The following is a 12,497-nucleotide window of genomic DNA, read 5'->3' on the forward strand; positions in this document are numbered from 1 at the left end:
TTGTAATGTTCTCACTGTAAAACTCCCCTGTACAAATGTTTGGAAGAACCACTCAATTTTGCCTTTCAGGTGTTAAGAAGCTTGGGGCTAGTTTGTTCTGGAGACATTTTCATTTTTCTTTTCAGATTTCACTGTGGGTCTTTTGGAATCTGCTCCTGTTTTGGACATGCATTGTTTTTTATAGTGCTTTATAATTGTTCTGTTTTTTCCAAATATATTGTTTCAAGTTTATTAAGGTTTGATATATTGTTACATTCCCCAAGGGTCCTACTAAGGCCTGCGGTGTGCCTACAATCAATTTAATGCATACATTTACATATATAAAATACTTCAGGACAAAACTGCTAGTTTAAAAGCAAATATCACAATGAAAATGTACCTGCTGAACATTTTGTCCTTTAGTCACATATTCATTTCCAACTTTCACTCGTGGGTAGCACAAACCTTTAAGCAAATCTGCAGAGTTTAGGCCCATTAAGTAGCCTGCTTTGTCAGCCACTAGATATAAGTAAATGAAAACAAAAACAAATATTAACTCTATACCATCAGCTCTGGAGTCATCAACAGCATTCAGAAACTCCATGTTACACCCACAAAAAAGCTGTCCAGTTGTCTGTAGAGATGGTGACTTTATATAATACCCATATAGGATGCAATTGGCTTTAATATTTTCATCCAGTCATTGTACATTTTTGTTAAAAGTGTGGAGCAGAACTTTGGGAACATGCTTTTACATACAATCTGGTCATCAGAAAAAACTGGCCACCACGGTATAAGGGGTAATCTCCTGGCAGACCTAGACTGAGCCTTGTAGTATATAAATGTAATTGACAATCTACATAGAGATACGATAAAAAATAGAAGAAAAACGTAACTGTGCAGTAAAAGTGTATTTAACAGATAACGTACAATGACAATGTTTGGAAGTCTTTTTTTAAAAATCTCAACTGCTTTTTCTTCTTTATTTTTCTTCTTTTTCTTTTCTCTTTCTTTATTTCTTTTTTCTTTCGTTCTATAAATGGTAGTGTCATGTGTATTGTGAGGTATAAAAAGTATCTTTGCTTCAGTTGCCATCATTTTCTTTTTTGTTACAAACAAAAACAGAGAGTGTTGTATAAATGTATATTTTTTAAAAATAATAAAGATTGAATTGGGAATTGTAAAAAAAAAAAAGAAAAAGAAAAAGCTGGCCACAGCACAGCCAACACATATAATGCAGACTTGAGGACAATGTACCATATAACATTTACCTTCAGTACCATCTGGCTCTGCTTGCTCCTCCCGCTGCTTCTGTTTGAATTTCAAGTTCCCATAATGCATCACTGCCCCTGTCAGCTTATAGATTCCAACCCTCTCTTCAGCAGTGAAGCCCAGGATGTCAATGGCACTCTGCAGTGAGTAACAAGTAAAATATACAGAGGCTAAGTTTGTGGAAGTCTCCAACAGTAGATAGCATTTGAAAGCAAAAATAAAAAATGAAGAGCACTTAATTCATACAAAGGAGACAGAAGCACTCCTACCTACCAATAACGATTAACAATGCCATAGTGGATTAGTGGATTCTGCAAGTGGAAAAGTTAAAGGCCACCCACACATCTAAGTGAGTGCTGTTTTTTTCAGGGAAGAAATATTTCATGTCATTTCCTATAAGATACCATCACTTACCCAAATTGACAAAGCTGACCTGAAATAATGGACACACTTTATTCCAGTTTTCCATAGAACAGAGATCCCACCATTACCCTTCTTGCCCTATGCAATGTGATCTGCCATTCCTAGTTTTTTGTCTTGCATAATAGCATTCTGAGCTTTACAGGCGTGTCTATGATCTACAAGCAGTGTTAATAACAACAAGGTTATTTTGGTCTATGTGCTTCCATCCCCTCTAATGTATTTTCAAGAAACTTACTGTTCAGATTAAACTCAATCTTTTTTCTTCTTCTTTTTTTTTACAGGGTGAAATCAGCTAAAGCTCTCCTCACCACTCCAAAGGAAATGAAGGTGAACTCTTGTGAATTCTGTTCTCTAGCAGCAATGACCATCCCGTACCACTTGGGGATGCAAAAGCCCTCTGTAATTTTACAGACTCCTATATCCCAACCATTATCTTCTGTAATTGATTAAACAGTGATGCAGTTTGTGTTAGGATGCAGGTGACTAACTATCCAATTACAATCTCTTATGCATAGAAAAATAACCAGGAACTCTTAAAAAAGATTTAATATTCTGATCTCAACTGCAGTTATTGGTAGCAACTGAGATATTTTGATGTATGCTCACAGAATGTTTTGGAAGATCTTGCCCTTGTCACGAAAGTTGCTCAGACTGACAAAGGAAACTTATAGGACACTGTAAGACTGCCCACTATTGTGTCACAGAAGCCACAGTTTGCTCTGCCTAAGATGTGATCAGCAGCACTGTCAGTAGCTCTGATAAACCAAATCAATAATTATTTTTGCTGTGTATCTTCAGAAATGTCTTAATTTGCGTAATAAATTCTTACCGTGAAATGTAAAGCTTAGCCACGACAAATTTAAAACACTTTCATAGACTACTCTGGTACTTATCTTTCTGGGTACTTCATGTTTCTGGAAAACTGGGCAAATAATGAATTTGTAACTCGTTTTGTCCCAGTGCAAACTTTCAATAAGTGCTCATAACCACACAGAACCAGATTTCACATAGCACTGCTTCAATACACCTGCTAATTAGACTGCTGGGCAAATGCAATCACTCTGTATTAGGAACCTTTCTTTGGGGAAAGATATCTGGAACTCCCTCATCAACTGAGAAACAAATGTGCATTTAGGGCACTATAAAATGATCATTTTCAAACACCCTCAGGGAGACTTACATCAGTTGCTAATAGCTCTTCTGCATCATCTATGCTGGCCACAGTGAGTTCCCCCTGACTCACAAATGGGAAATCATAGGGATTGGTGGAAATGAGCATAAGGTCTGCAAGCAAAAAGAGAGAGAGAGAGAGAGAGAGAGAGAGAGAGAGAGAGAAAGAAACTATGTTGGTTTCCTTTTGAATAGCTTGAATGAATGAAGAAAATGGATTTCCATGTTGCTTCCTCTTACCAATCAACTCTGGTTTCTTATTTGACATTATCTGGTAAAATATGTGGTAGCTCCTCTCAGCAGAGAGCTGAAATGTCACTCTAGATTTCTCCAGAAGATCTGTGAGAATTTGAATATAAAAACAAATAAGCAAAATCCAGGGTGTTCTTTGTAATACTGTGCTTTATTTTTCAAGTAGAAATGGAGCAGCCACTCACAGGTTTCAATGTCTGCAGATGCCAGCTTTCCTGTGGTCCCAAAATGAATTCTGATAAATTTGCCCTGGTGAATTGAACATTGGTATAAGTCTTCTCTTGCAAATTTGGTAGGAAGTGAACACATATTTAATTTATAACATGCATATTTTCTGCACAACTGAGCAAATCATACATACATACATAAATACATACATACATAAATGGTCAGAACTTACAAAACGTGAAGAGTTGTCATTTCTCACAGTCTTGGCATTGCCAAAGGCTTCCAGTAGAGGGTTAGCCTGGATGATTTGATCCTCCAGGGTGCCCTAATTATAACATGAGAAATTTCCTGTGAAATTGTGCTTTGAAAGCATTGAAGAGCACAGATCATTATGGCAGCTTTAAGCATTCTGTTAAACTACACAAAACTTTAAAATGACATCTCCCTTCAAGAGAAGGGATGCAGTAGGGGTGGATCAAAGAAAAGGTTAATTTAAGTCGCTTACATTTCTCTCTGTGTGTCTTCAGCTAATTTTGATTTTTACATCTGCTAAAGTTGGGGTGCATTACTGATATTTCCAGAATAACAGCAGTATGAAATAGCCATTGAAAACTTTATCAGTATCACAAACCTTCATTTTACCCGGTTGAGGTTCCTTCTTCTTGTCCCCAGCAACTGCAATTGTCGCAAAGTACTGGATGACGCGCTTGGTGTTCACAGTTTTTCCTGCACCGGATTCTCCACTGTTGGAACAAAGGAGTCCAAACTTAGTATCTTAGTCTTTCTTTCTTATTGTGGTGATTACAGCCCCCTCCTTTTTTCCTCCTTGGCTTGTTTGCCAGTAATTAAATACGTCTGTTTCCATATTCAATTTTGTTTTGTAAACAACTTGAAGTGTGGAAACATCCAATGACTGTATTATCCACTCCTACAACATTAGCTATTCTGGGGGGGAAAAATACTCACGTAATCAGGACTGACTGGTTTTCGCGGTCTGAAAGGTAAAAAGGAGATACCAGTCAGTTCTCTTTCTAGTCAAACTCTATAAGGGCTGATCTGAGGATTCTGCTTAGGAAGAGACAGATCTAGGGTTCATAAAGCTCATTACTGATAAAAACTGACCAGCAGTGGTTCTCAGCATTTCAGATAGGGAACTTTTGCAGCCCCAAGTAGAGATGCTAAGGACTGAACATTGACCATCTGCTTGCAAAACTTGTACCCTGCCACTGAACTACAGTCCGTCTCCTTCTTACAGATTAATCAGCTGAAAACATGCTATGGATAAACTGTGCTATGTATATGTAAGAGGATCACTTCAGAATGGGATCTTGTCACCCTCTTCCAATTTCTTATAGTAGAGAGTGTTTCAGGTATGGGGATGCTGGAAGGTGAGGAGTTGAGTGTCAGAAAGCGGGCGTTAGAGGACATGGGATAGAAACGTGAACCTTGCAACCTCATCTCCCATGTGCCATATCTAATAATTTCTTCACCTTGACTGCTTTTGGAAAGTTGGCAGGAACTGGAGAAAAGAAGACCTTTCCCTGCCAATGAGCTTATAGCACTAGCTTTCCACCCAAGATCCTACTTCAAATAACTAGATAAATGTCTTAAAGCACCTCTCCCAAAAAGTACCTATGCTGGTTAGGCAAACCCTCTTATCTGACTTCTGATATTATGCCGAAGAAGCAATTTGCATAGGAGGAATTGTGAAGGAATGTGAACCATTTCTCTTGCTCCTTTTGAAATGCTTGAAGCTCAGTCCTCTTGTTCTTCGGTAAGGGTGGGACAGCTTCATCCAACCAGCATCTCTCCTTCACTCTCAACTATCAATCTCCATCTTCTCAGACAGAATTTTACCTGTTTAGCCTCACCTCTAAAAGGAAGGTGAAACAAATGGCTGAGGAGATGGACACTGATAGTTGGAAGAGATGCTGGCAAATGGGTCCTACTGCTCATGCTAAGAAGACTACATGGATGTATATCCCTCCAAAATGAGGGTTGTGGTGCATGTAATTTGTTAAAACTTCTATGCCTCAAATATTTCTGTAATGTGTAGGTTTGAACTTTGCACTCTAGTTGCACACTAACTTCTGAGTACTCACCAGTTAACATAAACTGATAGGCATTGTCAGAGATAGAGAAGATATGAGGAGGTGCCTCTTGCCGTTTTTTGCCCCTGTAACCAGACACTACTTCTGGGTTATATACCGGCAGCCACTTGTAAGGGTTGACAGTGACACAGAAGAGACCTGAGTAGGTCTGAAGAAAAAGGAGACAATGCATATCATGGTACGTAGTTGATGGATTGAAAAAGAAACAAACTAGGCTTCAGATTCAGTTTCAACTTACATAGATCATCCAAGAAGCATAACGCTCTTTGAGGTTGTACAAGACAGCAGGCTCGTGGAGATGGGTCATCATAACCATGTCCTCAATTTTATCAAATTTGGGAGGATTCATGGCAAAAACCTGATCTTCCTTAACTGTCACAGTCTGGGAGAAAAGGGTTATAGAGAAGATGAACAAATATGGGAGAGGTAAGTATTTTGAAAGTAGGCCATTATTTTCAACTAGAGGTCTCTGGGATTGTATTACCTTGATCCTAATATTTATAAATTTCCAGTAGGGACCCCACATTTTAATGTTTAGTGCTGAACATTTTGGTGGTTGAAAGATATTTTTGAGGGAGTGCTAAATGAACTCCAACTTAGGTTGATTTCATAAAAATAATAATATTAAAATGGTTCCTGAAGCAGCAGAGACATGACCCAACAACAAATACTGTCCTGAATTTAAAAGCTTACTTGAAAACCACTAGAATGGAGGGAGGGTTAAAAAGATTCACAAAACTCCTTATCTTTCATCTCAGCAAAATTAATGTTAAACATCTCTTTTGAGTTTTGTGTGTGTTGTGGCGCTATACATGTTGGCATGTAATACTAGGACATAGCATATTTGCTTCATAATTCCCAAGCGTTTATGGTTAGATAGTGCCAATATTTTAATGGTTGACTACTCCCAGTCTCCAGACCACTTTCTGGAAAAATAAAGTGGTACCCTAGACTGCAGAAGCTGGCCAACCTTGAACTAGGTAACCAAGAACCATTCAGTGAAACAGGTAGGTTAAATTCCTACTTACACGGTCATCTTGCTCAATTTTGACAGTGATTTTCCCCGGCTCTCTACTCAGTATAGTGCCTTTGACGTACATTTCTTTGTCATCTGTCACAAAGCAGGCTGCTTTAGCATCAAATGGACGATTCTGAGCCTCAATTCTCTCCTTCTCCGGTTTCCGGAGAAAAGGAGCCGCCTCTCCAAATACAGCCATTTCAGAGTCTGAGGTCATTATTATAGATTGGCTGAAGGAATGAAAGAAGTTTAAGGTATAATTGCACCCACAGTATTTATGTGCTCAACGAAACTGACAGTGATAACACCAGTATTTCTGACTATTGGTCATGTTCCAACATTTACATTCTCCTTATTATGGTCCCACACTAAGAAAATATGCATTTGTGAATGTTAAAAGAGCAGGAGATTCTGGCCCTCCCCAGACTGATGTTGTATTGTGGATGTATTCTGTAACATCTTCTTGACAACAATAGTGCAATAGTGGTGGATTTATTCTGCTTTAGTTTGTTCTGTGCAGTACTGTGCACCTTATTTAAATATACTGGTTATTTGTATTGTAACCATTCATGCATGCTGAATTTAAAATGAAATGGTTCTTACCTTCAGTCACTAAGAAGGCAGATTAAGATCTGAATCTTTTGAATGTGAACAGAAAGAAGTAAAGAAATTAATCCGAAAAATAGCATGGACTTGGTATATAGCTGAATTTCCTTGATATTTTAATCCAAAACAGTGAATTTGCAATAAAGGGCATAACTGAAAAAACTGCATTTTACAGCAAATAAAATTATTTACTATTTCTTACTAATATTGCCACCTAGGAGCAAGAACACTTGTATTCAAATACAGACTTGTTCTTGCATTTATCCCCTACTATCACTAATAAGCATACTCTTAAACAAATAAATTATTAATTATGAAACATATTATATATTCACTTTATCTGCATTTCTTTTGGCATGTCGGATTTTTTTAAAGTTTGCATCTGAGGAATTTGGAACAATAACAAATCTGTAAAATGGCATTGATGGAAAGGACAATTAATGTACATTCCTGCAACTGTAACCACAACTGTATTAATGCTATTGACACTCAGCATTATATTAGGATATCTGGAGAAGCAGTCACATAAAGCCTTGAACAAGGGCAAACATTTTGGCTTCCTTAGAACACAGCAAAGACTGTGACTTACCTTGAGATAGTGAACTAGAGAAGAATCAAGGAGCCTTGGGCCTTACAGCCTTTATACACAGCCATCTGCCAACGCAGCATTCTAGGCCTCTATTTTTGGTGAATTAATAATTTATTCTTTAGTTGCAAATGTGTTGAAGACCTGATCTCACATGCTCTTTCTGTTAATTAAGGGAGGGACATGATTAGCTAAAGGTTACAAGGAGTCAGCTGGTCAGAAATTTCTTTTCCTCCTCTGACATTATATCACCCACTGCCAGCTTCCATACCTAATGCAGAAAACTCTAGTCTAGAAGGTTTGTAGTGATGTCTCAAATAGGGAAAAATCTGTATATTCCAATGGAACATCACTCAAGCAAGAAATGGCTTGTTAAGAGGTCCAAGGGGAATTAATTTTCTCAATTCATATTAAATTAGCAGTGTCTACTCAAAAGCAAGAGAGCAAATCAATTCTCTAACCTTCTGAAATCCCTTCACCCACACAGATAGGATGCTAGTTTACAATTTTAGAATATGCTCTTACAAACGTTTGAAACCGGTTTGCATTTTAAGCACATTATTAAGCTTGGTTAATACAACAGTAAATTGGGCTGGGTCGATATTATCTCTCAGAATATTTTTGATTTATTTTTTTTAAATAGAGATTTTAGAGAACTCCAAATCTGAAACTTCAAAGTAAAATGCGTAACATCAGAGGAATCAGCAGCCACATTCTTTCACAAACAAGTGTTACCTCTCCATTACTGTCAGCTGTCAGTTCATTTCCTCAAGGTTAAAGCAGTTCTTCAAGATTCCCCATACTGATTCCCTCAGAACTGTACAAGAGAAAGTCACTTCATGTCTAATGAAAAGAACCCTTCCGGACCTTGTTAATACCATTATTGCACTCCTCCTTAGATACCAATAAGCCCCAGAAGACATGATCATATTCCAAGCTAATAATAATATCTGGAGCCAATAGAAGAGCACAGAACTTATTTCCTTCTAAATACGCGTGGTTGTGGATGCAGAGGCGGGTGTCACATACTGGCTGAATTCTCATAGAGTCATGTAAGATCTCAAGCAGGACCAATCCGACCTGCCACAATTTCACATGGGGTTTGGGGGTGGCGGCTAATAAAATGGCCTGCAAAAAGCTCAGCACCCTTAGGGAGGCTAAGAAGGATAGGAGCTGAGAATTGAATAGAAGCTAGAGAGTGAATACGCCCTTTGCAAGGTCTGTGCATATGTTTCTTTGTTTGTTTGTTTTAAACAAAAAACAATGTGTGAGGAGCAACAATAGTGGCAATACCTTGATTGGCACAACAAAATTCTTAAATCTAGTCCTCTATTAACAACACAAAGGTCAAGCATCTGCAAGAAAAAGCATGCCACTTATAAAGAAGCTCAATACACAATAAGCCCCCTGTGTGGAATTTTGAACAAAAGGCTTGGCAGGTAATACTGTAGTCTGGAATGTTTTAGAGAAGGAGAGGTTTGAGTGCCTTTTCAGTCAGCGTCTCTCCTAGGGCTGTGCCTTCCTCTTCCTGGAGGGATGCGGACAGTGGTGGCACACAGTGTGTGGTGATAGGAACAGATCTGCTGTGCCTTCCAACTGAGCTTGTCCTGAGCCTACAGCTTGAGGTGGTCACTTCCCCATGCCTAATTGGTGGGCTGGGCCTACAGAGAACCACTGTGTGCCATCTAGTCATAGTGGAGTAACCTAGACTGCTGTGATGCTGAGAGATTCTCGGGTTCACACTGCCAGCAAAATGCTATATGCAATAATGTTTCGTTGTCATTGCTGCACAGTGCTGCTTTGCCAGATCAAAAACTTATAGAACTGAGTTAATTCAAGTGGTTCCAGACAGCTTAAAATTCCTGCTGCATTATTGATATACAAATCCCCTAAGGAATTTTGTGGTGGCAGTGAAATTTGCTCTGATGTCTATTGTTCAGAGTAAAAGGCACATCACACACACACACACACACATGCATCTCAAGCATTTGGGTCCTTTCTGCTACTCTTTAGTATGTTTCAGAATCACTGCTTAGACCTTGAAGAAGGCAGTGCTGCATTACCTCCTTAAGAGAACCTCCCTGGACCTGGAACTGTTAAATAACTATTGTCCTGTGGCCCTACTCAAGAATGTGGCAGCAGTTCAGTTTCAGGAATGTTTGGAGGAGACTGAATATCAGCTCGGTTTCAATTCAGCTTCAGGACCAGTCATGGCACTAAAATTGTCCTGGTCATCCTGGTTGATGACATTTGTCAGGAGAGAGATGGGGGAGCGCAACCCTGCTCATTCTCCTTGAACGCTTGGCAGCTTTTGGGGATTGGCTCAGGGAAATGGGGGTTTAGGGCATTGTTCTTCCATGGTTTTGCTCCTATCTCTATGACTGTTTTCCCTCTATAAGACACCTCCTATTTTGGGGGACTCAAAATTAAGAAAATGGGGGGGGGGAGAGATTGCTCCTGTGTATAAGACTACCCCCTTTTTAACATTATTTTTAGTTTAAAAATCCCTAATCTTATACACCGAAAAGTACGGTAATTATGGGCCAGGGATTACTGTATGATATCATGGGAACTTTCCTGTGGTATTCTGAAGGGTTCCATCTTGTCCCTCATGCTATGTAACACCAGTATGAAACCACTGTGACTTTGGAGTGAAGCTCTATCTCTCAGTTCCATCTGAATCAGGAGAGATGGCTGAGGTGCTAAACAAGTGTTTGGAAGCAGTGATGGGTTGGATTTGGGCCAACAAATTGAAGCTGAATTCTGAAAAGATAGATGTGTTCTCTGTTCCAACACTCCTAAGATCCAACATTGTCACTAGAGGCTCACGTGGTCTCAGTGGCAAGGAGTGCCTATTTCCAGTTCCAGCTGCATCTCATTGTGAACTTGAAATGACTTAGCTACTGTACTCCATGCTCTGATAAATTTCAAATTGAATTATTGCAATGTCCTTTACATGGGGCTGCCCTTGAAGATGACTTTGGAAACGTCAACTGGTCCAAAATGCAGCTGCCAGATTACTGACTGGGGTTCCCTTTAGATCTCCTATAACCCCTGTTTTTAAACTTCATTTCAGGGCCCAATTCAAGTTGCTCCATTTAAATGACGTAGGCCCCAAATATTTGAAACACCACTACCCCATTTCCTAAAGACCCTATCGGATGCTGAGATCAGCAGATAGTTCTGTCACTCTCAGAAGGTGTTAGTGGCCCAGGCTAGGTTGTTGAATCCATAATGGGAAATGCTATACCTGAGTTTATAACTTTCATACAACCTGTTAAATATGTAGGCTTTCCCAGACCCCCCAAGTGTCCCTATTTTCCAGGGATGTCTCTGATTTAGAGAAGCCATCCCAGTTTCTGATTTGATCCTGGAATGTCCCACTTTTCCTTAGGATGTCTCTACTTTCATTGAAGAAATGCTGGAGGGTATGAAGTTATCCGACCCCCAAGCTGTCTGAGGGCAATCCTGTATTGGGAAGCTTTGTTTAATGTTTTATTATGTTTTTATATATGTTGGAAGCTGCCCAGAGTGGATGTGTGGCGTATAAATACTGTAGTAAAATTATCATTATGAAATGGGACGTCCCTATTTTCAGCGGAGAAATGTTGGAGGGTATGCTCTCCGTGTGGAAGAAATGTGGCTTCTAACTTTTATCAGTTTGAATAAACCCGCAGCAACAAATTATATTTAGTTCCGCCCCCATTTAACTGCCATGGCTTCCCCAAATTATCCTGGCAGCTGTAATTTAATGAGACTGCCAAGAATTCTGTCAGGGATCTGTACCTTCAATCCACTCTCTCCCACCCCCTCTGAACTGGTTTACCAGATTTCCTGTGGGAACAGAATGACTAGTAAAACTGCAGTGTACTGTTCTTATGGCCGAGGCATCAAATCCTACACCCCTTTTTCGCAATAGTTTCCTCATTTAACATTGACTTTCTTTTCAACATAAGCCTAAGCAGTAAATTTTATGTGTTTCAACTGTTTGCCTTTGATACATTTTCCTAGGAAATTATCTGGAAGTGTCAGGCCTTGAAAACCATATCTGGAGGCCTCTGTAGAGAGAAAGAGCCAAAAGGCCTGTCTAAACAAGGGCTGCATGGAGTAAAAGCAAATTCCTGTCAGAACTTATTAGAACCAGCTGCCACTGGGTGGGTGGTCAGTCTGAGGAGAAATCTCTTTTGGGGAATCAGTTCTTCCATATTTCTCTGTAGTGTAGAAGATTCACAGAGGATTTATAATGTCCAACTGTTTAATTGGGTTCCATTAATTTCAATGGGCCTACTACACTAAGTAAAATGTATGTGCATACAACCCATTGCATAAATGAGCGTGGAACTAAGTAGGAGAGCTGGAGCAGCAGAGAGAATAAACCAGGGACACAGAGGACAAGAGCAGGGAACAGCCATCAGTAAGTGCCCCAGCAAACTGCAGAGAGACACACAGAAAGAGGAATTTGAAGCCAGCTTGTTTAGTAAAGGGTGCCATTTGATATAAGCTCCGCTAGATTCTTTGGTCTGTGATTTCAATCTCTGAAACATGCTGCCTTCCTTGGTCCGCTGCTGAACAGTGTTTTCCACAGCTATCTGTAAGTACTGTTCCTTTTAGGGGAAAGGTTGGTTCTTCTGTATGCCCAGGAACAGATCGTTGTTTTATCTAATGTCCCACTTTTTGCAAAGCACTCTCCATAGCTTCCCTTCACCAGAGTTCCTCTTAAGAACCCTTAAATCTGTGTGGCTTGAGGAGAGAGACAGTTCCATGCTGCACATCCCATAATCTCATTCGGTTTTCTCTGTGTGGTTGCGTGTGCTGCAGTGTAGGGTGTTGAATCACTCTCTAGCCTATGCTCTTGTAATTGTGGTGTGGGTAAAATGGGATGTTTCTTAAAAAAATAAACCATTGACTGGTA

The 12,497-nt window shown here is 39.5% G+C and overlaps 1 protein-coding gene and 1 long non-coding RNA gene across 2 annotated transcripts in view; one reads left to right on the forward strand and one right to left on the reverse strand.

Moving 5' to 3' along the window:
* The window catches only part of LOC309335753, a 48,459-nt gene extending 46,102 nt beyond the window's left edge, over nucleotides 1-2,357 (forward strand). The window contains exon 3 of the long non-coding RNA XR_014153710.1: nucleotides 1,956-2,357. This is a non-coding gene — a long non-coding RNA (uncharacterized lncRNA). The remainder of the gene's footprint in view (nucleotides 1-1,955) is intronic.
* The window catches only part of LOC309335560 (myosin-4-like), a 37,081-nt gene extending 30,050 nt beyond the window's left edge, over nucleotides 1-7,031 (reverse strand). The window contains exons 1-12 of the mRNA XM_081850649.1: nucleotides 6,997-7,031; nucleotides 6,404-6,623; nucleotides 5,614-5,757; nucleotides 5,367-5,523; nucleotides 4,231-4,258; nucleotides 3,896-4,007; nucleotides 3,497-3,589; nucleotides 3,282-3,345; nucleotides 3,085-3,183; nucleotides 2,855-2,958; nucleotides 1,251-1,389; nucleotides 380-498 (exon numbers count right to left, since the gene is read on the reverse strand). Of these exons, the coding sequence (XP_081706775.1) occupies nucleotides 380-498; nucleotides 1,251-1,389; nucleotides 2,855-2,958; nucleotides 3,085-3,183; nucleotides 3,282-3,345; nucleotides 3,497-3,589; nucleotides 3,896-4,007; nucleotides 4,231-4,258; nucleotides 5,367-5,523; nucleotides 5,614-5,757; nucleotides 6,404-6,610 (1,266 nt within the window). The 5' untranslated portion in view covers nucleotides 6,611-6,623; nucleotides 6,997-7,031. The remainder of the gene's footprint in view (nucleotides 1-379; nucleotides 499-1,250; nucleotides 1,390-2,854; nucleotides 2,959-3,084; nucleotides 3,184-3,281; nucleotides 3,346-3,496; nucleotides 3,590-3,895; nucleotides 4,008-4,230; nucleotides 4,259-5,366; nucleotides 5,524-5,613; nucleotides 5,758-6,403; nucleotides 6,624-6,996) is intronic.
* Between the last annotated feature and the right edge of the window lie 5,466 nt (nucleotides 7,032-12,497).

This window comes from Podarcis erhardii (genome assembly GCF_964252035.2).
Source record: "Podarcis erhardii genome assembly, chromosome: 2".
Classification (NCBI taxonomy): Eukaryota; Metazoa; Chordata; class Lepidosauria; order Squamata; family Lacertidae; genus Podarcis; species Podarcis erhardii.